The 25,669-nt window shown below is 45.2% G+C and overlaps 2 protein-coding genes across 2 annotated transcripts in view; both read left to right on the plus strand.

The window, feature by feature from the left end:
- Csnk1g1 (casein kinase 1 gamma 1) overlaps positions 1-6,596 on the plus strand; it is a 151,060-nt gene extending 144,464 nt beyond the window's left edge. The window contains exon 18 of the mRNA XM_042054723.1: positions 1,133-6,596. Within this exon, the coding sequence (XP_041910657.1) occupies positions 1,133-1,187 (55 nt within the window). The 3' untranslated portion in view covers positions 1,188-6,596. The remainder of the gene's footprint in view (positions 1-1,132) is intronic.
- Positions 6,597-20,131: 13,535 nt separating this feature from the next.
- LOC119810608 (E3 ubiquitin-protein ligase RING2-like) lies at positions 20,132-21,154 on the plus strand. The gene has a single exon (XM_038324159.1). It carries the CDS (start codon positions 20,132-20,134, stop codon positions 21,152-21,154), a length of 1,023 nt encoding a protein of 340 aa, XP_038180087.1.
- Positions 21,155-25,669: the final 4,515 nt, after the last annotated feature.

The following is a 25,669-nucleotide window of genomic DNA, read 5'->3' on the forward strand; positions in this document are numbered from 1 at the left end:
AAAAAAAAAAAAAAAAAAATAGCAAGAACCCTGAAAGGGTTAGGTAAGAGACTTAAAATAGTTTCCTCAGAAAAAGTTTTCTTTTAAGGATGGAGCATCTGAGCTATACTTACAACTTTATTCTCCTCTGTCATCTGGCATCTTTGACCCATCCACTGCCTTCTGCCCAACCTCCTCATTTTCCATTTTTCATTTCTGGAAAGAGCATACCTTTTGCGTCAGCCTTGCCATAGCCCTCAATATGTCCTCTCCAGTGCCTACACAACAGCTTCCTAGTCTAAAGCTGGACTAAGGAGGGCATCTTCAGGGCTAGGGTGCCACTCTTCTACAGGCTATTTCCCCAACAGATGGCACTTTGAGGGCCTCAACCTCTCTACCTTAAATAAACCAGTTGCTAACCCTGTCTGGAACAGTGGCAGTCTTGGGGAACTAAGCGGGGAATTCCCTGTGACCAGAGTTTCCCAAGGATTAGTTCCTGGGTTTCAGGCATTGGTCCCCTTGGGGTGATTGGCACCTGTGCTGGTTTTAGGAGATAAAGATTCACCCTTTTTATGAGCTTAGAGCTTCTGCTTACTCCAGGCATCATGTTGGGGACAAGAACAAAGTAGAAAGAATCTTAGTCATTTGTTGACATCATGTGACTGCCAGGGTTCTAGATTTCATACTTTGTATGAGATTTATTTGCCTCAGTTTAGCCTCCTTGCTTACTGGCCAGTGAGTTGCATTGAGCTTCTGCTGGTATCAAGGAAGCATACACTATAGGCTATTTTTCTGTTACCTTGAGCACCCTCCTTCTTGGTTCTAGACAAAGATGAAGTAGCTGGGTTTGATGTTAGTCTAGTAACGAAGTCTTCTTCATCCTTCTTCCAGAAATGCCTATGGCAGCCATGTCTAGTAGACAGCATTTTGATAATCAGGTGGAGTGGCTGCAAATCAAATCAGATGTTTCCTTTAACTTTCTCACAGACACTGCCTGTTATTTCCAGTGTGTGTGTGTGTGTGCCATAAATGGTGGGCCGCCATGTGGGTGGGCACCAGGAGAAAACTCTATCCCCTGCAGTAAGCAGAAGCAGGCAGAGATCTGCTGGAAGCCGGAGATTTCTAGACTGACTTAAATGTTCTTGTGCTCCAGGTGCTGCTGTTTCTTTAAGAGGAAAAGGAAGAAGACTGCTCAGCGACACAAGTGACCAGTGCCTCCCAGGAGTCCTCAAGTCCTGGGGACTCTGGCTCCAATTGCACCTGCAGCTCCTGCCATTTCTCATTGGAAGGGACTCCTCTGTGGGGGAGGGTGGAGATCCAAACCAAAAAGAAGAAAACAGATGCCCCCAGAAGGAGCCAGTGCAGGCAGCCAGGGCCCAGTGGGCCAGTGGCAATCCTTCTGTCTGAGCTCTGAGCCGGTCCAGAGCTGCTGCTTCTCCACTGCTTGCCCTTGGGCTATCTGGTTGACTCTCTTCCCATTGTTTACAGTGAAGGTGTCATTCACAAAAACTCAAGGACTACTATTCTCCTCCCTCCTCTTCCTTTACTCCTGGCTCTTACACCACCCTCAACCCTCTCCAGCATAAAAACTACTAAGCTAAAGGCTCTTTCAAGAAGCTGGTGGTGTGGCCAAGAAGGTAGGAGGAAGATGACAACCCTGGGCTGGAGGACTTCTCCACTTCCCAGATGTGTCTAGTAGGATGACTTCCTTTCCCTCTGTGCCTGGGTGACTCCATCCCAGCTGGCCACAGGGTTCAGGTCCTTCCCTCTGTCCCTCCCTTCCTCCCCGCTCCTGTGAAGTTACACTGTAGGACACAAGCTGTGAGGGTCTGCAGTCTACTGTCCCTGTGTGTGGACGTTGTTAGCTTTTTTGATAAGCAACTCCCTTGCTCCGACTGTAGCAAAACACCTGTGGTTCTGAGCAAAGGAAAGGAAACTGACTTTATTGCACTTTTAGTTTTGGGGGGTTTTGTTTTTGTTTTATAAACAACATGGCAGATGCATATTGTGTCTGGTTATATTGGTTGGGGGTGCTTTTTTTCTGTTTCAAGGGGGATGGGCCAGCCAAGCCATTCAGAGAAAATGTGGGTCCAGAGGACATTCTTGAGGAAAGAGTGATTTGCAGCCCTTGGAAGAGAAGAAGCCAAACTCTGTCACCCTGAGTGAATTCTCAGGTTGGGCAAGGAAACATACTTGAATTTTCATTCATCTTCTCCACTGCAGAGAAAAGTCCCCACCAGAGCCCCTTGACCTAATCAGCCTAGAGCTTGAAAGCCCTGCTCCTGAGCACTTGGGATGAGCACCAAGCCAGACTGTGACCAACCAGGAAGGCACCTCATCTCAGGGAGGAGATACTTAACAACAAAGCAAAATTTCGGTTTCCTCCACTGCCAGGAACTTCCTACTAGATAGCCATGTGACTTTCTTTTGACTTGGGGGACATTAGTGACTAAGCAGCCACCACTGCATTGCCAGTAGTGGATGACAGAGGGCAGCAAATCTGCCTTCCAGCTGCCAGAGGAGCCTCAGGGTGCAGCATCCTGAGGCCAGGGAAAGACATCAGAGTTAGAGCCTCTAGACTGGTCTGCCTTAGAAATCAAGCCTGTGGTGATCTTGGAGCAGGTCCATAGCAGCAGGCTTAGAACTTGGTACATGGGGCTGCAGGAAGCAGGGAAGGTAAGATTGGTTGGTGCTGGGAAATTCCAGGGAAAATGAATCTGTAATGAAAGGTCTAAAATTCTGTCTTAGCAATTGAACAGAGACTCTTTCCAGATAATATGACCGTATTAGCATGTGTTCCCCGGTACACTTGGTACCGCCACAATGGCATCTTCACTGGACATGCCACCATGCCGCATCACTGGCCGCATAAATAGTGTGGGGGATACTCTTCTCATGTTCTGTTTTCATTTTGGTGACATTTCCAAGGATTATTCACGTGATCAAAGAGGTCTTATATCTGGGTGTAAAGAGCTGCCTGCATAGGGCAGCGACGAGTGACTTAGTGCAGTGCAGAACTCTGCTTGTATATGTAGAAGACTGGAGGATGTCAGGACTCTGTGGTCATGTATCAAATGAAGCAGAGTTTATGCGCCTTGCCTGTTCTGTTGGGCCTTGGCTAGGGAACCTCTCTCTTTACTGGCTTCAGACCTGCTCAGCCTTTGTAAAGATTGCCACTCAGTCATTTATTTACTCTCCATGAAGCAGAGTAGCAGGGAGAAGTCTGGTCAACCCTTCCTCTAAGGGATGTGAGTGTTAGGATTTGCTTCCTTCTTATGTAGTGGTTAAAGCTCATCACTAAAATTTACATAGTTCCTCATTTGGCATGTGGACAACTCTGACTTCCCCTACAGAAACTTAAAAATCCTCATACCAGGAAATGGTGGCAAGGCCTAGAGCATCCTGGCACTCTCTGTCCCACTAAGTGCCTCCCAAACCCTGCCTCCACAGTAAAGCAAAAGGCAGTGATGAGTTTAGCTGCAGGGTAGAATGCTCTGCAGCTGGGCCTAAGACTTCTTTTTTGTCTTAACATATTTTTATAGGCTAGCTCTTGAGAGGTTGGACCTGAGTGGTTTGTGGGAGTGGGGAAGGGTCCTCCCTAATGCACTGTTGGCACCCTCCAGCCCCACAAATCCCTTCCTTTCTAGATATTTGGGTTTTGTAACATAGGTCCCTTTAACTTGCAGGGCAGCGGTGATCCTTTCAAGGCCATAGACACTCCAAGACGGTCCCAAAGCTGGGCAGTTCTCTTACTATCTTCCTTAAATTTTTAATTCTGAATTCTTCAGAAAAACTGCACATCTGTTACAACCCCACCAGCACATCAGGCTCCTTACCCATCCCTGTTTCTGTCAGTTGCCTGGCTGCAAGCTCAGCCAGATCCTAGGGCGCAGGTGCTCCCTCCCATCTTCCCTCATCAAAGTCCACTGTTCCAACTCAGTTGTGAGACCTAAGGATGGTTTACTTTAGGACTGATGCATTTACTTCCTCTTAAGACTAACTCATCTGTTCCAGAGATGGGCATTTGATGCTGTACTATTTGGACTTTCCTCCAGCTTTGCTATCCTTGAGGCATTGCAACCTGAGCAGACTTGGGTACAAGAAGGCCAGCGGTTACACCAAGGTGTCTTTGAAGTGACTAGTCATACAAGTGGATCTTCAGAGTTCTCACTCCAGACTGCCCACAAGGCTGCGCTGAATGTGCCAGCACCTAGTGAGCACTCATGTCTGCCTTAATTAACATTCTTCTATTTTGGGTCTGTCTAGGAGCAAACAGGGTCTGTAAAGGTAACTGCGTAAGTCTCCAGTTAAAAGTCCCATTTCAATTGAAACGAACTATGTGAGACAACAAGGATCCTAAGGTTCCTGAAAGTGTTAGTTTCATTTTCATTTTTAGTGAATGACAAGAACTCAGAAACAGCCCGTGTCCATTAGCCAGATGGTGTCCATCTTCTGTAAAGTAACTTCCAGTTTAGTTCAGAGGAAAAGTATGCTATAGTGCTTATTTAGTGTTGATATCCAATGTTAGCAACCACTTGTAACGTCAGCCATGGTAATGTTATGTTAAAGTGGTTACTAAGGATCATAGCCTTAATTTTAAAAATAATGTAAAAGATAATTCATTCACCTCCATAGTGAGCAAGCATGGCTGCATTTCTCAGTAACTTCCTCAGAAGCCTAGGAAGCATCTCCTCAAAGGAACTTGTTCTCTATCTTCCAGTGCATCCCTTCCAAGCCCACATGACTCCTGTGTCCCAGTCGCCTCTTCCAAGTTTCATACTGAAACCAGTTTTCCATTCCTGTTTAGTTGCCCTGATAATGCTTTGTCCAGTGTCAGTCATGCCAGGGCTTGAGTTTTTAAGACCAGGAGTTTGCATGGTCATACAACCAACATTGCCTTTGCCAAGCCACTGCCACCATCTGTTCCATTGCCCCAAGTGGGTAGGTTGATTCCAGAGACCCTCAGGGAGCCAGGATAATTAGGTACCCATCTGGATTGGCCATGTGGGTAACAAGCACTTATCTCTGGGTTTCTTGGTTTTGCAGACTTCAAGGAAGTCCCATGTCGATGTTGATAGCCAATGACTCCAGCCTTCCCCATAATGGGTTGGTAGGAATCAAATAAGAATTCCTTTGTTTGTTGGGGGAATTTGTTTTAAGGGGGTTAGTTTTTAAGTATGGAAAAGAAGAGGCCACTATGGTCCTTCTGTGAGTGTGTAGTTTTGAGCAGTGTTTTCATCCCCGGTCTTGGGAGTCTCTGAGGGAGTCTTAAGGTGTTTGTCCTACTCCTTTTGCAGGTAACTAAGTACAGAAGAATAGAGTTCTTATCGTATCAAAATAGTAAGTAGATCCCTGAATATAGGCAATAGTAGTTGACATAGTTTCTCAATAAACCAACCAGGAAACCCACTCCAGTATTTACAGATCAGCTTATCAAGGGGGAAAAAGTGAACATGTACTCCGTATATCTCTAGTTCAGTTACCAAACTTGATGTTATAAAGAAGCCTCAGTTGTGTGGACAGGTTCTCTCCCCTGCCTTCCTTCCCTCCTATATTCTCCCCTTGCCCCTACCATCACAGTCATTTTTCTGGTGCCATCACCACCTCTAAGGTCTCAGAGCAGAAGATTATCTTTGGTAATAAGCCAGAGTGCATTGCTGTCATCCTAGCCACACAGACAACTGCCATCTTGACTAATCCAAACCCACCTTTCAGGGTAGGTGAAGCTTTTCGGTACTCCTCTTCAGGAGCTCCAGACCAAATCCCAGGCCAGCCCATGCACCAAAGCCTCTTAGAAGGCTTACCAATCTGTTAGGAATGTCTCAGGAAACATGAGCCATTTCTTGGGGGATATGTATTTACAGATGGATATGTGTGCCCGTCTGTGTGTTTTACTCTCAGACAGCACGGGCTCCTGGGAACCGTTCCTCAGTGTTCTCAGAGACAGTGTGATCTGTGAGCAAGCTAGCTCTGGGAAGGAGCTCTGTTTATCAAGCAGAGAACAGCAGAAAAGATGAAACCAAAAATCCTATAACCCTCCAATGGAAAGTAATGTTGATGCAGCAATTCCCATTGGATATATTACACTCTCTAATTTATTATTTGTCTTTTTTTAAGTTTTACCCATTGTACTCTTTAAAAGATGTTGGGATGTTGGTTGCCATTTTTTTAAAGTTGAGGATGTATAAATCAGCTGTGGAAATCAGTTTTAATTCATGTGTGGATATGTCTAGTTATTGTTAAATGTCTTTTCTACTTTTTTTAAGATATGTAATGTTTCATAAACCCTGGCACTGGTCAAAAAAAAAAAAACCGCAGCTGTGAAAATGAAACTTGTAGTATTTTTAAATGAATGTCGATTTTAAGTGTATTTGAAATGTTTCCTCCAATAGAGAGATTTGGACACCATTGGGGAAAACTCCTCTACAGAGGAAATAGCCTTTGGAGAAAATGGGATGTGGGTCTGGATATGTTCTCTCAGAGTAGCCCATTTCAGAGGGCACCATGGACAACACAAATGTGATCTTTAAATATATCTCTTCCCCAGTTTGGGGAGGAAAGTACTCAGTTTGCACCCTTTTTGTATGTAAAATAAAATGTCCTACCTTTCTTGGCTACATTTTCTTCATTGGTTCATTGGTTGGTTTTTAGTCTCCTCTGGTTTATTTCTAAGAATCTGGCAAGGACTGACTGGTAAGAATCAAAATGTCTTTAAAGAAAAATAGTGTCTGGTACTTTGGCATTCTGCCTTCATCCCTTTAGCTGAGTATTGCATCTCCTCTGAGTCTCTTTGAAAATAAATGTCCTAGGGCCAGCAAAATGCCCCAGAGGGTAAAGGTACTTGCTGCACAGGTCTGGCAGCCTGAGTTTAATCCCCGGATTCCATGTAAAAAAAAAAAAAAAAAAGAGAGAAAACTGAATCAGGAATTGTCTTCTGACATCCACATATGTGCCATGGCATGCACCACACACAATGAAAAAAAAATTTTTTTTCAGGGCTGGGAAGATTGGTTAGTAAAGTACATGCCACATTAGTATAAGAACCCAAATTTGGAGCCAGGCAGTGGTGGCGCATGCCTTTAATCCCAGCACTCAGGAGGCAGAGGCAGGCGGATCTCTGTGAGTTCGAGACCAGCCTGGTCTACAAGAGCTAGCTCCGGGACAGGCTCTAAGGCTGCAGAGAAACCCTGTCTCGAAAATCCAAAAAAAAAAAAAAAAAGAACCCAAATTTGGTCCCCAGCACCATGTGAAAATCATTGGGTATGGTGGTACACTTGTGCTGGAAAGGAAGAGACCAGCTGGAGCCAGTTCAGCCCTAAGGCAAACTCAAGCTCCATTAAAAGACTTTGACTCAAAAAAGAAGAGGAGGAGGAAAAAAAAAAGAAGAAGAGGAGGGGCTGAAAAGATGACTCAGCAGTTAAGAACTGGGTATACTGTTCTTAGAGAGGACCCAAGTTCAGGTCCCAGTACCCGTATTGGACAGCTCATAATTGCCTGTAATTCTAGCTTCAGGGTATCCAGTGCTGTCTTCTGGCCATGGTGAGCGCCTACATACATTCACAGAGACAAATACACAAATAAAAATAACAAACAAAAGGGGGCTGGAGGGATGGCTCAGAGGTTAAGAGCACTGGTTCCTCTTCCAGAGGTCCTGAGTTCAATTCCCAGCAACCACATGGTGGTTCACAACCATCTGTACTGAGATCTGGTGCCCTCCTCTGGCGTGCGGGCATACATGGAGGCAGAATGTTGTATATATAATAAATCTTTAAAAAAGAGCATATTAAAAAAAAATAGCAAAGGACACAGGCACTTGAAAAGCAATGCCTGAGGTTGTCCTCTGCCCCCTACACATGCAAATGCAAATATTCCAAACTAGAAATGGTGGTAACACCTGTAATCCTAGCACTTGAGAAGTGGAGGCAGGAGGGTCAGTTTAAGGCCACCACGGACACCTACCAAGTTCAAGGGCATCACTCGTAGGCTGTAGTTTGTAGGTGGGAGTACTCCGAGGGACAACTTTATTTTTCTTTCATTCTTCTTTAACAGGGTATGAAACTGGCTCTGGAAAGTAGTTTTTTGGCCCCAGGTGACGGACAGAAACTAACTCTTATAATTTTCTTTTTTCTGGGGGAAACCAGCCTGTAATAAAGAGCCAGCACTTCCCATTATGGAGGAAGCTGAAGGCTGCTCCTGCAGGTTTTAACTGTTTCCTACTGTGAAAGGAAAGGGAAAATGGATGCTTCATCCCAGGTTTTCTGTGTGGTAGGGAGAAAGTTTGGAAGAAGTGCTGGAGAAACTCAGAACAAGGCAGAGGCACATGAAAACGGACACTGTACAGTTTCTCAGAATATATGCCTGGGCCTGGGCCAGACAGCAGCAAAGGAGGAAAGGGACAGTGTACACCATTAATCCCAGCACTCGGAAGGCAGAGGGAGCTGGATCTCTGTGAGACCATCCAGAAGCAAGAAAAAATAGGAAAGGCATTCTTTTACAGGCTGTTGTGTTGAGGGGGCAAAAGAGGACAGTGTAGGAATTCTGAGTTGAAGATTAGTGTCAGGAGAAGCAAAGGGTAGTTTTGGTTTTTTTAAGGTTTTTATTTTTGTGTCTGTATGTGTGGGTGCCTGCCCACAGAAGCCAAGAAATGTCTGGGACTGGAGTTAAAGACAGCTGTGAGTTGCCCAATGCTGGGGAACCAAACTTTAGGAGAGGAGTGTGTGCTCCCCCACTGAGCCATCCCTCCAGCCCACTGTAGATGAGTGTCACAAGTGGACAGATTGCACTGAGGGGAACAATGCACTGAGCGGGGACAGAATGCACTGAGGGTCCTTTTGTACTCTGGTCTTCTGAAGCAGGCTAGTGTTGACCACAAAAGGGATGTGAAACAAAAGCTAGAGTTTTTGTTTGAGAAACACTCAAGTTCTGTGTCCAAAAGGTAATGATGGTAGAGTTGAACATTTAAGATTCTTTGACCTAGGCCTCTATATAGTGTCCAGTTTTTTTGAGGGGAGGGTTGATTTGTTTTGAGACAGGGACTTCTCACTTTGTAATCATAGCTGGCCTCAAACTCAGAAATCTTCCTAACTCTGCCTCCTGATTAAAAGCATGTGCCACTGTGCCCAGTTTAACTTCCAGTTTTTAGAAACATTTGTTGGACTAGGGGAGTGGCTCATCAGATAAAACACTGCACTAGCCTGAGGAAACATGAGTTCCAATCCTCGGAACCCACATAAAAGACTGGTGAGCTGCGTATAATTGAAGCACTTAGAAGGCAGAGAGGAACCCCAGGTCAAGCTTGCTAGTCAGACCAGAAGCGTTGCTGAACTCTGGGTTCAATTAAGAGATCCTTCCTCATTGAATAAGTGGACAGCTATAGAGGAAGACCCCAATGTCAGCCTCAGTGCCTCTACATGCATGTAGACACTTGCCTACACAAGTGAACACACATGCACATTGTGCTGACTGGTTTTATAAAAACCTGACAAACTAATCTGAGAGAGCCTCAGTTGAGAAACTTCATCCGTAGTATTGGGCTGTAGGCAAGCCTATAAGGCATTTTTTAAACTAGTGATTGATGTGGAAGGGCCCAACCCATCCCGAGTGGGGCCGCCCCTGGGCTGTTGGTCTTAGGACCTATAAGAGCAGGCTAAGCAAACGAAAGCCAATAAGCAGCATTCCTCTATGGCCTCTGCATCAGTTTCGTGGAAGTTTAAGCCAAATAAACTCCAGTTGACTTTTTTTGACAATTTTACACATGTATTTAATGTATTTTCATCATTTTTCATACTCTTGCCCACAGCCCTGTCTCATCCCCCTCCCACCGAACCCTTTTTTCCAACTAGTACCATCTCGTGGAACAAATTTTTCAAAAAGTTTTAGGTTTTTTAAAAATTTTGTGTATGAATATAAACTTCTAAAAGATTTTTAAATTTTGTTTTCTTTATATGGGTGTTTTACTTGCATGTCTGTATACCACTTGCATACCTAGTGCCCAGAAAAACCTGAATAGGGTGTCAGATCCCTTAGAACTGGATTTACCAATAGTTGTGAGCCACCATGTGGGTGCTGGGAATCTGTCTTCTGGAATAGCAGCCCCCACCGGTGATCATAACAATTGAACCATCTCTCCAGCCCCAAGGAACAACCTTTGTGACTGTAATTCTGATGAGGGACGCACACAGAGACTGGAGATACAACCGTGTGGTGCACTGTAAACCACCGAAACCACTCCCTATCTGGGCATAATTGGCTGTCTGGTTCCTACTTTATTACTCCCAGCCAGTTCGGAGGCTGAGACAGAATTGCAAGTTCAAGGCGAGTCTAGGCTACGTAGAAAGACCCTATCTGAAAATAAGATCATGATAAAAGTTTTATATGAAAGGTATTTTCAGCCAGGCAGTGGTGGTGATCAACTAGTCCTAGTATGGAAGGCAGAGGCAGGCATTCTCTGAGTTTGAGGCCAGTCAAGGCTGCATAGTGAGATGGCCATGCTTCAGAACAAACCAACAACATTCCTCCCCCCCCCAAAAAAAAAAAACCCGAACATTATATACAAAGAATCTTACATGCTCGTTGATTGATTTTGTTGCTGGTGTTTGTGTTATCCAAAGGGTAACTGACTCCGAGATTCTGCTAGGTTTTTCCAGCTTATGCCACCAGGTGGCACCCTCTGCATGCTGTTGTTCTTTCTGTCGCTGGAGTGTTTGGTTTTGGTTTTTTGGGTTTTGTTGTTGTTGTTCTTGTTGTTTTGTTTTTGTTTTTGTTTTTGGATTCTGCCATAGGCCGGCACCCTCTAAATGCCAGTTTATTTTTCCATTTGTCTGCAAAACAAAACCAAGAAGGTGTCCTGTCCTCTTCAGAATGGGAAATTTCCAGTCATAGTTGTCCACTCCTGGAGACTCCTCTCCAGGCCTCATGTTCTCACTAGCTCCCTCAAGGAAGATGTGGCAGGTCTTGGGGTTGTCCTCTTTTCATTATCAGAGCTGCTAGATTGGTCGTATTAATCTTTTACTTCCTCAAGTCACCTAAATTTTCTCCTAAAGTGGGTGAAATTACCTGCCACGATTGAGAACGAAGCACTCAACAAACCCGCTTTAGAGTTTATTAGAGGAGATATGTACAGACCTGGGAAGACGGTGTGCAGAAAGAGGGCTGAAGGTGGTGTGTCCAGCTTTCAAAGGCACATAGGGAGCCGGGCGGTGGTGGCACACGCCTTTAATCCCAGCACTCGGGAGGCAGAGGCAGGCGGATCTCTGTGAGTTCGAGGCCAGCCTGATCTACAAGAGCTAGTTCCAGGACAGGCTCTAAAGCTGCAGAGAAACCCTGTCTCGAAAAACAAAACAAAAAAAAAGGCACATAGGGGCTGACAAGGGCTTACGTAGCTGTGTCATACATAGGTGATGCAGCCATTCTGCATGTAGCTCACTCAGGGCCTTTTTTTTTCTTCGAGACAGGGTTATTCTGTAGCTTTAGAGCCTGTCCTGGAACTAGCTCTTGTAGACCAGGCTGGCCTCGAACTCACAGAGATCCGCCTGCCTCTGCCTCCTGAGTGCTGGGATTAAAGGCGGGTGCCACCACCACCTGGTTTACTCAAGGCCTTTTAAGGTCCCTGGGCGGCTAAGTATTTTGCCTGAGTGCTTGTCCACACATGCCTGGCCCTGGAACCTAGAAGTGCCATCCGCGCTATGTGGCTGGAATCATAACAGTGGGGACCAACAAGTCTAAACTATCACTTCTTCGATGTATTCTAAAAAATTTCTCCCAAGGATTTGTGGAGGAATACAGGGTCATACTCAAAATTAATTAATAGGTAGGTAGACGGGTGGGTGGATGGATAGATACATAGATAGACAGAAAAATGACTAAAGTCTCTACATTTACTGTGAGATTGACTGGCCCTCTTATGAAATGGAATGACCATCCACTGGCTTCCTGAACCCAGCTATGAAGACAATTTGACTCATGGTCACAAGGAGCACTGAAACTTTATACAGATCAATACTTTATACCTTTATACTGATCAATGAATGGCTCTCGTTCAAAACCTACCTGCTTGGCTTACGGGTTATGCCTCTGGGGATTATTCTGCTGTTTTGGTCTCTTAAAAAGCTTCCTCACTGACAGGATGTCAAACTGACCTGCTACCTCTACTGGGCTGGCTCCCTTACCCCTGTCTACCACCCATCTTCACCGTCTCTCCCACCTCCTCCAGACTCATCCTCCTGCTCCCCAACCACAGGCCCCTCCTTCATGTCCCACCCCACTCTATCCACCTCCACACCCTGTCCCCGTCTCTACTTCCCCCACTTCCCCTTCTGGATCTATACCCCTTGTATAGGGAGTAGATGGAGCTTGTATCTTAAAGGGACATTTTGCACCATTGTATATAGGTAGTGATGTAGCAGCCACAGGACCCTGGCCTGGCTGGGGTACTGCCTGAGTGTGTCCTGCCAGGTGACAAAGGCCAGCATAATGTCTGAATCCTAACAATAGTGACCAAGGGCTCTTGGAAGCCTAAGAGGGTAGAACTCCAGCCCCCTTTATTCTGACTGATTATCCACCTCTCTTGTGATCAAAAGGGTTACAGTTCTTCTGCGTTTGGGGATAGTTTGGACTTTGTGTGTGTGCATTTTTTTTTTTTTTGGTTTTTCGAGACAGTGTTTCCCTGTAGTTTCTAGAGCCTGTCCTGGAACTAGCTCTTGTAGACCAGGCTGGCCTCGAACTCAGAGATCTGCCTGCCTCTGCCTCCCGAGTGCTGGGATTAAAGGCGTGCGCCACCACCACCCAGCCATGTGCATTTTTTATATGTGCTATATGGAAAAATAAAAGAAATAAAAAAAGAAAGAAAGGCCATGACTGCTTCTAGGTATGGTGGAGGAGAAAGTTTATTGTAGATAAAAGGGAGGGAGTAGGTAAAGGCAGAGACATCTGGGAGCGCCCAGAGTAGACAAGATCAGGCTGAACTGGGCTATGGGGTGGGGATGGAGAGAGAAAAGAGGAGAGAAGGGAACGGAGTACAGCAGCCAGAAGGCCAAAGGTACAAAGGGCAGGTAACCAAAATGTCTGGATTATATAGGCAAGAGCCTCTGGGGGAAGGGCAGCCCAGCTCCTGGGCTGGAGAGTTCAGGGTAGAGGGCAGGGTATGCCAGCCATACCCAGTATCAGGTAGGGGCTGAGGGATGCTGGGAGAACCTGGAGGCCAGGTCTGCTTTGATACATTAAATAGGAACCTCAGCCTTTGTCTCAGTTTGAAACAGAACATGTACTTTGATCCCTTTTCAGTGGGCCTGTGTTCCACTTTTTGTTTTGAGGATCTCGCTCTTAAACACAAGCAGTCAGACTCAGATGACTGGAAGGCAGCCAGCATAACTGTGTGGCTAGGCTAGCAGCTGAGGCTGCTTGCCTCTGCCTTTTAGTGTCTTGGTTACTGTAAACTCTTGGGCTACTTGGATGAGCTGGAATTTATTTATTCCTGTTAAGCCCTCTAGCTTTTGGAATTTTTTGCACATGTCTGGAACTGATGGAGGGACAAAAGCCAGATTTAATGCCCCTTTGTTTGTTTTTTGTGAGCCAGTTGATTAAAAGGGGTACAAAGTTCGAAAGCTTTGTTGTAATTACTCAAGAAATGCCATGGATTTGAGCTCTAAAGAACCTCAGTAGTCTTCAACAAATTAGTGGGTTTTGGAGCTATACCCCAAGTTTCATTCATAAGGTATCAGTGAAGTGTCCAGAGTCTGGGAACCTGCTTGTGTACCAACAAGTGCATTGGGATAGAAAAGCTGCCTCAAAAGACAGTAGCTTTTCAGCATCCATACTGGTAGCTGAGACCAAAAAGCCTTTCTTGCCTCTGCCCCAATATGTTCCCTTTCCTCTGAAGTAAATAGAGTCAGGTGTTGCTTGAAGTTATCTCAGGTAGGGTGATGTGTGAATGACAGATTCTTGGAGGGCAGTTAGGGTTTGGGGGCTCATCAGGAAAAAAAAGGGAAGGGGCCTGCCTGAGTCTTCCAGTTATACAGGGCTAGATTAAAGAAAGGAACATAGATGGGGAAAAGGGCAACACCCAGGATTCCTCTAAGTCATTGCCCCCTGTCCCAGGAAGAAGTGGGAGTGGGCAGCAGGCACAAGATGATGGTGGGCCACCAAGGCAGCTAGCCCCAGGCAGGGAGCTGTGTGGCAGGTGAGAGACTGAGTCAGATAGGCATGCCATGCAGAATGAGGTTGGATATTTATTTAGTGGGTTATAGAAGCGAAAGAGAAAGGGGAGTGGGACAGAGAAGGGGGATGAGGAGAAAGAGGCAGAGAGAGAGAGGGAGGGGGAGGGAGGGAGGGAGGGAGGGAGGGAGGGAGGGAGGGAGAGGAGCCATGGCAACCATGGCAGCAGCTACCTCTTTGGGAGCGAGATGGAAAGGAAAAGGGCTCAGGCTGGAAGCTGAAGGAAGATCTGCTTACCTCAGCAGATCAAAGGAGGGAGTGGGCGGGGCTTGTCTCTCCAAGGGACAGGACAGACCATTGCAAAGATCACCTAATTAAGTTTCTGGTAAATACTGGGGCAGATATTTTTGTTTTAAATAAACCCATTTGGGGGGGGGGCTGGAGAGATGGCTCAGAGGTTAAGAGCATTGCCTGCTCTTCCAAAGGTCCTGAGTTCAATTCCCGGAAACCACATGGTGGCTCACAACCATCTGTAATGAGGTCTGATGCCCTCTTCTGGCCTGCAGGCATATATGCAGACAGAATATTGTATGCATAATAAATAAATAGATAAATAAATAAATAATAAACCCATTGGGACAGAGGTTTTTCTTTCTAAAAATCCAGTTACCAATAAAAATGTAAAAGTACAAGGAGTAATGGAAACAATTAAGGACAATCTATTTTTAAAGATTTCTTTGTTTATTATGTATACACACACCGGAAGAGACCACCAGATCTCATTATAGATGGTTGTGAGCCACCATGTGGCTGATGGAAATTGTATTTAGGACCTTTGGGAGAGCAGCCAGTGCCCTTATCCTCTGAGCCATCTCTCCAGCCCCAAGGACAATCTCTTTACACCTTAAAAGCAGTATGGACCAGAAACAGGAACTCCCTTCTTCACGGTGTTCCCAGACTTCCCTTTCCCCATTCTAGGCAAAGATCATCTTTGAAAACTCAGTGCCACCATCACTTTTACTCTTCAGAAAACTGAAATTTCTTTCTTTTTTTGATAGAATTTATGGGATATATTTTTATTTACTTATTTATTAAAAATTTCCACCTTCTCCCATTTCCCTCCCACTCCCCCCACTCTCCCTCCCCTTCCCTCTCCAGTCCTAAGAGCAGTCAGGGTTTCCTGCCCTGTGGAAAGTCCAAGGTCCTCCCCGCCTCCATCCAGGTCTAGGAAGGTGAGCATCCAAACAGGCCAGGCTCCCACAAGGCCACTCCATGCAGTAGAATCAAAACAATTTTTTTCTTTCTTTACTTTTTTAAATGTGTGTTGATGTTTTACCATGGGTATCAGATACTCTAGAACTGGAGTTACAGACAGATGGAATCTGTAATATGGATGCTGGGATTGAACCCAGGTCCTCTGGAGGAATAGCCTCTTAACCTCTGAGCCATCTCTCTAGGCTCCATAATCCTAAATCTTAAGGTTTCTCTATTCCCCTAACACCAGTTAGACAGCCCATATTTGCCTTTAAATGGACTGATTCAATGTCCAAGGAGGCCAGACAGCTAACCTGAACATGACTACTCCAAGAGTTCAAAAATTCCCTACACTCTTTGGAGAGACATTACAAAAAGACTTAACAGGATTCAGGGTGTCACACCCTAATTCAACTCTGCTCCAGCATTCAGATGATCTTCTTCTTCTTCTTCTTCTTCTTCTTCTTCTTCTTCTTCTTCTTCTTCTTCTTCTTCTTCTTCTTCTTCTTCTTCTTCACTCTTCCTCCTCCTCCTCCTCCTCCTTCTCCTTCGTCTTCTTTTTATGGTTTTTTTGAGACAGGGTTTCCCTGTGGCTTTGGAGTCTCTTCTGGAACTAGCTCTTGTAGACCAGGGTGGCCTAGAATTCACAGAGATCTGCCTGCCTCTGCCTCCCGAGTGCTGGGATTAAGGCTTGCACCACCAACACACAGCTCAGATGATCTTCTATCAGCAAAAGTTGACATAGCCACCTGTTTGACATATACCAAAGATTTACTCCAGCTGCCCTACAGTAAACAATCTCCTACATTTTATTTGAGTTGTGGATCCACCTGGGGAACAAGAATATATTCAACTAGGCATGATTGGGGTAAACTATCATCCAGAGCAGATTGTATGAACCCCTCCACCGTATTGGCCCCAAAGTGCAGTTGTATAAACCTCTGGTTGCCAACTCATTCCACTTTATGTCCAGGAAAGGGAACGAAAATCTCCAGTGGCCAGTGGCCACATTAGATTTATAACCACAAGGGTTGTGTTATTGACTCCATTCCTAAAGAGGTATTTCCCTTGCCTGATCTTTACACCCATCCTGAGCTGACACAAGATTGCTGCATCTCCTTAAAACCCTCCCCACCCCGACCCCCAACCCACCACTTCTTTACCATGTCATGCACCTATTTCCCAGGCAGGTCGATTACTCTGGTAGAGTCTGTGAGAAAGCACAATGACCGAAGCAGTTTGAAGAAGGAAGTTTGATTTGGGTCCCTCTGATGGGTCCAGAGGGCTGAGTTCATCACGGCAGGGAGCTGAGATGCAGCATGGCAGCAGGAAGAGCTGAGAGCTCACATCCAGAACCTGGAGCAGGGGCCAGAGCACTAATGGCGAACAGGGCGGGGCTTTGAAACCTCCAGTCCCACCCAGTGATGTGCCTCCTCCCAGCAAGGTCACACCTAAATCTGCCCAGGGTCACACAACTGCAGATCAAAGATTCAACGCCTAAGTCTAATGGATAAATCTCACTGAAATCAGCACAAAGCCTAAGGCTCTCGAATACAAAAACATGTGTTTTGTAAAAGGCAGCAACACCAAGTGTGTCTCACAACCTGTACATCCCATGGGAACATTTGAGGACCATGAAAAGAAAAACTAATGTCACCGGGTGGTGGAGGCAAACATCTAATCCCTGCACTCGAGAAGCAGAGGTAGCTGGATCTCTGTGAGTTCAAGGACAACCTGGTCTACTTCCATAGAGACAGTTCTGTAGAACGTCAGCCAACTAGAGTCATTCTCATATTCTTAGTTTTCTATTGAGACAGTGTGGAGAGTTTGGGAGGCGCAAGGCTTTACGCTGACCATTCAGAAATCATATTGACCTAAGTCTTAGTTTTCCCTTCTGTCTTGAGTCCCTATATTTCTCCAAGTTTCTATTCTCACAGTATTCAGAGAAGACATGTTTGCGTTGAAAAATTTCACCCTTAAGAAAGGGTTTTGAGGGGGCTGGAGAGATGCCTCAGTGGTTAAGAGCATTTCCTGTTCTTCCAAAGTTCCTGAGTTCAATTCCCAGTAACCATATGGTGGCTCACAATCATCTGTAATAATGTCTGGTGTCCTCTTGAGGCCTACAGTCATACACACAGACAGAATACTGTATAGATAATAAATAAATAAATAAATAAATAAACAAATGTTTAAAAAAGAGAAAGGGTTTTAATAGAAGGTAGTATACATCCAAGTAGCATTGTAACTATGTCTCTCCAGTCATTATAAATATTTATCTGTCTGTTTTAACAGATTGGAGCTAGCTTGATGTTTTAACTTGAGCCAAGTATGAAAACTTAAAGGCTTACTCAGTTTTTATTTTTACCATTTTATTGAAAAAATTTGAAATCTGCTTTTAGAGTCTTTTTGGTAATCTGTGCCATAAGATTTGCAAACCACCAAAATGATAAGAACTTTTATATCCAATTCCTTCTCTGGGCTAAGGTTAAGTTGTATAAATGATAAATGCATGTTTGCTGCATGTAACCCTTGTTTTGTAATGTAATTGCTTTGATTTTGTTGTTAACATATTAGATTAGTGGTTGTATTAAATAAATTCTCAATGTGGTTACTAATTGAAGAAAAGATTTATTTATTTATCATGTATACAGTGTTCTGCCTGCATGTATGCCCGCATGACATTAGAGGGCACCAGATCTCATTAGATATGGTTGTGAGCCACCAAGTGGTTGCTAGGAATTTAAATCAGGACCTCTGAAAGAGCAGCCAGTGCTCCTAACCTCTGAACCATCTCTCTAGCACTGTAATTGTTAACCACAAGGCTTACAGTTAGCACAGAGAAGCCAGGACTGTTAAACAAACATAAGACATTTTTTTTCCAACAGAAGAAATAACCTGGTGATCTTTTGCTACCCTAGGAAGCCAGCCCTAACCCAGAATCCCTCAGATGACTGAGCATTGTTTTCAGTCAGTAGAACCCATCCTTATGCTGATCAGAAACCCTTCCTCCCTAGGCTCTTATTCTGAGCCTTGTTTCTCAGTCAACAGAACCCTCTTGTGGAAGAGGTCACAGGTGCTCAGCAAAAGACACACACTACATAAGGGAGTTTCAATGTAGCCACGCCTTCAGCTTTGTTGTGATAATTGTCATGAGGACACTTTTCCCCTAGGTTTTACAATTTAAATATGCAAGACAGACAGACGGATGGACAGACGGACGGGTGGACGGAATGATGGACTGACAGACGGATGGATGGATGGATAGACCGCTTGGTGTCAGACTCCACAGGTTTGACCCAGTCTGGCTAAGTCATGTTGAACCGAGTTTTATTTCTGCCCCTCTTCAGCTCATTTCACTGCCACTGTGCCCCGTGCAGGGACCCCACAAGAATCAGGCTGTGCGCACAATCTGGCTGGTAACAAACTGAAATTCCTACACAGTTACTCTCTAATCGACAAACTGAAATTCCCACACAGTTATTCCTCTCTAATCAACAGGTCTTTTAGAACACGTGTGCACCTATTTCCCAGGCAGGTCGATTACTCTGGTAGAGTCTGTGAGAAAGCACGATGACCCGAAGCAGTTTGCAGAAGGAAGTTGATTTGGGTCCCTCTGATGGGTCCAGAGGGCTGAGTTCATCACGGCAGGGAGCTGAGATGCAGCATGGCAGCAGGAAGAGCTGAGAGCTCACATCCAGAACCTGGAGCAGGGGCCAGAGCACTAATGGCGAACAGGGCGGGGCTTTGAAACCTCCAGTCCCACCCAGTGATGTGCCTCCTCCCAGCAAGGTCACACCTAAATCTGCCCAGGGTCACACAACTGCAGATCAAAGATTCAAGGCCCAAGTCTAATGGGTAAATCTCACTGAAATCAGCACACTGCCTAAGGCTCTCGAATACAAAAACATGTGTTTTGTAAAAGGCAGCAACACCAAGTGTGTCTCACAACCTGAAACAGCCCATGGGAACATCTGAGGACCATGAAAAGAAAACTAATGTCACCGGGTGGTGGAGGCACACTCTTCTAATCCCTGCACTCGAGAAGCAGAGGTAGCTGGATCTCTGTGAGTTCAAGGACAACCTGGTCCACAGAGCTAGTGCCAAGGCAGGTTTCAGAGCTACTCGGAGAAACCCTGTCTCAAAAAGGAAGAGAAGAAAAAGAAGCCAAAAAGTAACGTGAGCCTCAGGCCTTGACTGTAGTGATACTTTATTTGTATTTTAATAAATAGAGCTTGCCCGAAGACCAGAATGCAAAGCTAATTAGTCCATGAGAGGCCAGGGAGTGGTGGCAAACACCTTTAATCCTAGTACTCCGGTGACAGGGGCAGACAGAGCTCTGTGAGTTCAAGGCTACCCTGAGCTACACAATATTGATCCAGAAAGAGATCCAGGTGGTGGTGGCTCACACCTTTAATCCCAGTGTTTGGGATTCACACACCTTTAATCCCCCCCCCCCCCAGCACGAGGGAGGGGGAGCCAGGAGCGATCTGGCTGGGGGGAGAGAGGAATATAAAGGGGAAGGGACAGGAACTCACTGGAGTGTGGAGTCTGAGCATTGGTAGAGGGAAAAGGTCTCTCCAGTGTCTTACTGCTCTGCTCCTCTGATCTTCAGCCTTAACCCCTATAACTATCCCAAGACGATTGTGTTGTGTTCTTTAAAGACTTCTTCATTGCTATATTGTGTGGGGACACCGGAGATTGATCCTGAGTCTCCCTCTCAGAGCCTCGGGCTGGACCAGAAGCAGCAATGTCTCGGGCTGTGCAGACAAACGGAACTCAACCAGTAAGCAAAACGTGGGAACTCAGTTTATACGAATCACAACGAACACCTCAGGCGGCAATAACAGACGGCCTGCACATTGCGGACATTGCGGTCTCACCTAGAAGTCTACACCGCGAGTTGATGTGCCCAATTTGTTTGGATATTCTGAAGAAGACCATGACTACAAAGGAGTGTTTGCATCGGTTCTGTGCAGATTGCATTATCACAGCCCTTAGACGCGGCAACAAGGAATGCCCTACCTGTCGGACAAAATTAGTTTCTAAAAGATCACTAAGGCCAGACCCAAATTTTGATGCACTCATCAGCATAATCTATCCAAGTCGCGAGGAGTATGAAGCTCAGCAAGAGAGAGTGTTAGCCAGGATCAACAAGCACAACAGCCAGCAGGCACTCAACCTCAGCACTGAGGGAGGGCCGAAGACACAGGCCACGAGCAGATTGCAGCGAGGCAAGAAGCCACGCGTTGAAGACGCCAGTGGAGCCGAAGATAATGGTGACAGGTCACGCTGTCGTAATGCATCCACACGTAGCCATCGGGAAGCAGGACCTAGGAACAAACGGGCCAAAACATCTGAGAACCCTGGGCCTGAACTCGATAATAACAACGCAGCAGTGGCCAGCAATGATCCAGCAATGGACGGAGCTAATGATATTGAACTAGTATTCAGGCCCCACCCAACACTTGTGGAAAAGGATGGCCGTGCGCACACCAGGTACATAAAGACTTCGGGGAATGCTACTGCTGCTCACTTATCCAAGTATCTGGCTGTGAGGTCGGCTTCGGAAGGACTTGGAAGCCAAGGAGAATCAAACCAGATGGAGCTGGATTCGCCCAGTGAGAAGCACTACACCATTTACGTAGAGACAGCCAGTGGCCAGTTCACTGTATTAAATGGCTCCTTTTCTTTGGAATCGGTCAGTGAGAAGTACTGGAAGGTGAACAAACCCATGGAACTTTATTATGCACCCACCAAGGAGCACAAATAAGCTTTGAAGAAGCAATTCTGAGACTGAACTCTTCATAGCCTCTTTCTTTCATGGAAAGGGGCACCATCAATTTTTTCACGGACAGATCTGGGATATGTTCGGTTTTCCCTCTGAGCCAGACTTGTTCACACTATGGTATTCATTTGCCCTCATTTAAGACTCTAGTGATTCAGTGCCCCTGTCCCCTATACAATAAATACATTGTATTCCACAGAAGGTTTGTTTCCTTTCGGGAGGACTCTTTGACCGAGGAGTTTTTTGTGGGTCCGTATTCTTTTATTTTATTTTTTAATTTTTTTTTTTTTTTGCCCCTTCCAGGATTTCATGTTTTGAGACAAACTCTCATTAGATAGCCCTGCCTGGCCTGGAACTTGCTGAGTTAGTTGTCCAGGGTGACCTGAAATTGGAGCCGTACTGCTGCCCAATGACTGGGATTCTAGGCCTGATTACCACACCTGGCTTAAGATTCAGCTGGCCATCAGCCACCCTTCCCCCTTTCAAAAGTTTTGTAGCCTACAGAATATTAGACAATATGTATCTTGACTTTTGCCCTTGGAGTCCTGTATATTTATAGTATTCTATATAAACTAGTATCTTCACGAAGGCCGAGGCTCAAATTTGCTGTGCTTATACAATTCTCAAAGGATTACTATTTTCATGGTATTTTTCTCACACGGTGTCTCATTTAAAAAGAAGTTCTTTATGAACTTGGTGTCCATTGTCACGCAATGTTCTTGTGTTATTTGTCTATTTGACTCCCACCCCATGTTGTGTGTTTTGCTACATGTTTAGAATTTCTGGTCACGGGAAGAGCATCAACAGAGTTCTTTGAGAACACAGTTCTTTTACAGATTTCACCAAAGAAAGAAAAGTTTAAATTGGTCATGAAATGTATTCCTCTGTTGTACATTGAAGAGTTCTTTTCTTGGATGCTGGAGAGAAGGCTCAGAGGTTAAGAGCATTGCCTCCTCTTCCAAAGGTCCTGAGTTCAATTCCCAGCAACCACAGGGTGGCTCACAACCATCTGTAATGAGGTCTGGTGCCCTCTTCTGGCCTGTAGGCATACACACAGACAGAACACTGTATACATATTAAATAAATAAAAAAATATTTTTTTAAAAAAAGAGTTCTTTTCTTCTACATGAGATTTACTGTTCAGTTTCTGTATTCTAAATGTTTGATGCTTTTCTCTATTAAAATACCAGAGATGTGGAGATATTTTGCATTTTCGCCTTGATGAAAAAAAAAGTGCAAGGTATGTTCAAAGCGTCCTCTGATTCTTTTCTTATTACTTCAAGAATGACATGACACATAGAGCCACAGAGGAAGCAGAAAGGTTGCTTCTGTTTGCAGAGTTCTTCTTATTTTGAGCTGCCCTGTGCTTATAAACTTAGCGCTCTGCTGATTCCCCTCTGTAGAAGCAGGCTAACGGAGCGCGATCATTGCTTCCATAGAGACAGTTCTGTAGAACGTCAGCCAACTAGAGTCATTCTCATATTCTTAGTTTTCTATTGAGACAGTGTGGAGAGTTTGGGAGGCGCAAGGCTTTACGCTGACCATTCAGAAATCATATTGACCTAAGTCTTAGTTTTCCCTTCTGTCTTGAGTCCCTATATTTCTCCAAGTTTCTATTCTCACAGTATTCAGAGAAGACATGTTTGCGTTGAAAAATTTCACCCTTAAGAAAGGGTTTTGAGGGGGCTGGAGAGATGCCTCAGTGGTTAAGAGCATTTCCTGTTCTTCCAAAGTTCCTGAGTTCAATTCCCAGTAACCATATGGTGGCTCACAATCATCTGTAATAATGTCTGGTGTCCTCTTGAGGCCTACAGTCATACACACAGACCGAATACTGTATAGATAATAAATAAACAAATAAATAAATAAATAAACAAATGTTTAAAAAAGAGAAAGGGTTTTAATAGAAGGTAGTATACATCCAAGTAGCATTGTAACTATGTCTCTCCAGTCATTATAAATATTTATCTGTCTGTTTTAACAGATTGGAGCTAGCTTGATGTTTTAACTTGAGCCAAGTATGAAAACTTAAAGGCTTACTCAGTTTTTATTTTTACCATTTTATTGAAAAAATTTGAAATCTGCTTTTAGAGTCTTTTTGGTAATCGGTGCCATAAGATTTGCAAACCACCAAAATGATAAGAACTTTTATATCCAATTCCTTCTCTGGGCTAAGGTTAAGTTGTATAAATGATAAATGCATGTTTGCTGCATGTAACCCTTGTTTTGTAATGTAATTGCTTTGATTTTGTTGTTAACATATTAGATTAGTGGTTGTATTAAATAAATTCTCAATGTGGTTACTAATTGAAGAAAAGATTTATTTATTTATCATGTATACAGTGTTCTGCCTGCATGTATGCCCGCATGACATTAGAGGGCACCAGATCTCATTAGATATGGTTGTGAGCCACCAAGTGGTTGCTAGGAATTTAAATCAGGACCTCTGAAAGAGCAGCCAGTGCTCCTAACCTCTGAACCATCTCTCTAGCACTATAATTGTTAACCACAAGGCTTACAGTTAGCACAGAGAAGCCAGGACTGTTAAACAAACATAAGATTTTTTTTTTCCAACAGAAGAAATAACCTGGTGATCTTTTGCTACCCTAGGAAGCCAGCCCTAACCCAGAATCCCTCAGATGACTGAGCATTGTTTTCAGTCAGTAGAACCCATCCTTATGCTGATCAGAAACCCTTCCACCCTAGGCTCTTATTCTGAGCCTTGTTCCTCAGTCAACAGAACCCTCTTGTGGAAGAGGTCACAGGTGCTCAGCAAAAGACACACACTACATAAGGGAGTTTCAATGTAGCCACGCCTTCAGCTTTGTTGTGATAACTGTCATGAGGACACTTTTCCCCAAGGTATTACAATTTAAATATGCAAGACAGACAGACAGACAGACACACAGACAGACACACAGACGGACAGACGGACGGACGGACGGACGGACGGACGGACGGATGGGTGGATCGGTGGACGGAATGATGGACGGACAGACGGATGGATGGATGGATAGACCGCTTGGTGTCAGACTCCACAGGTTTGACCCAGTCTGGCTAAGTCATGTTGAACCGAGTTTTATTTCTGCCCCTCTTCAGCTCATTTCACTGCCACTGTACCCCGTGCAGGGACCCCACAGGAATCAGGCTGTGCGCACAATCTGGCTGGTAACAAACTGAAATTCCTACACAGTTACTCTCTAATCGACAAACTGAAATTCCCACACAGTTATTCCTCTCTAATCAACAGGTCTTTTAGAACACGTGTGCACCTATTTCCCAGGCAGGTCGATTACTCTGGTAGAGTCTGTGAGAAAGCACGATGACCCGAAGCAGTTTGCAGAAGGAAGTTGATTTGGGTCCCTCTGATGGGTCCAGAGGGCTGAGTTCATCACGGCAGGGAGCTGAGATGCAGCATGGCAGCAGGAAGAGCTGAGAGCTCACATCCAGAACCTGGAGCAGGGGCCAGAGCACTAATGGCGAACAGGGCGGGGCTTTGAAACCTCCAGTCCCACCCAGTGATGTGCCTCCTCCCAGCAAGGTCACACCTAAATCTGCCCAGGGTCACACAACTGCAGATCAAAGATTCAAGGCCCAAGTCTAATGGGTAAATCTCACTGAAATCAGCACACTGCCTAAGGCTCTCGAATACAAAAACATGTGTTTTGTAAAAGGCAGCAACACCAAGTGTGTCTCACAACCTGAAACAGCCCATGGGAACATCTGAGGACCATGAAAAGAAAACTAATGTCACCGGGTGGTGGAGGCACACTCTTCTAATCCCTGCACTCGAGAAGCAGAGGTAGCTGGATCTCTGTGAGTTCAAGGACAACCTGGTCCACAGAGCTAGTGCCAAGGCAGGTTTCAGAGCTACTCGGAGAAACCCTGTCTCAAAAAGGAAGAGAAGAAAAAGAAGCCAAAAAGTAACGTGAGCCTCAGGCCTTGACTGTAGTGATACTTTATTTGTATTTTAATAAATAGAGCTTGCCCGAAGACCAGAATGCAAAGCTAATTAGTCCATGAGAGGCCAGGGAGTGGTGGCAAACACCTTTAATCCTAGTACTCCGGTGACAGGGGCAGACAGAGCTCTGTGAGTTCAAGGCTACCCTGAGCTACACAATATTGATCCAGAAAGAGATCCAGGTGGTGGTGGCTCACACCTTTAATCCCAGTGTTTGGGATTCACACACCTTTAATCCCCCCCCCCCCCAGCACGAGGGAGGTGGAGCCAGGAGCGATCTGGCTGGGGGGGAGAGAGGAATATAAAGGGGAAGGGACAGGAACTCACTGGAGTGTGGAGTCTGAGCATTGGTAGAGGGAAAAGGTCTCTCCAGTGTCTTACTGCTCTGCTCCTCTGATCTTCAGCCTTAACCCCTATAACTATCCCAAGACGATTGTGTTGTGTTCTTTAAAGACTTCTTCATTGCTATATTGTGTGGGGACACCGGAGATTGATCCTGAGTCTCCCTCTCAGAGCCTCGGGCTGGACCAGAAGCAGCA

The sequence above is a fragment of the Arvicola amphibius genome, chromosome 3 (genome assembly GCF_903992535.2).
Source record: "Arvicola amphibius chromosome 3, mArvAmp1.2, whole genome shotgun sequence".
Lineage (NCBI taxonomy): Eukaryota > Metazoa > Chordata > Mammalia > Rodentia > Cricetidae > Arvicola > Arvicola amphibius.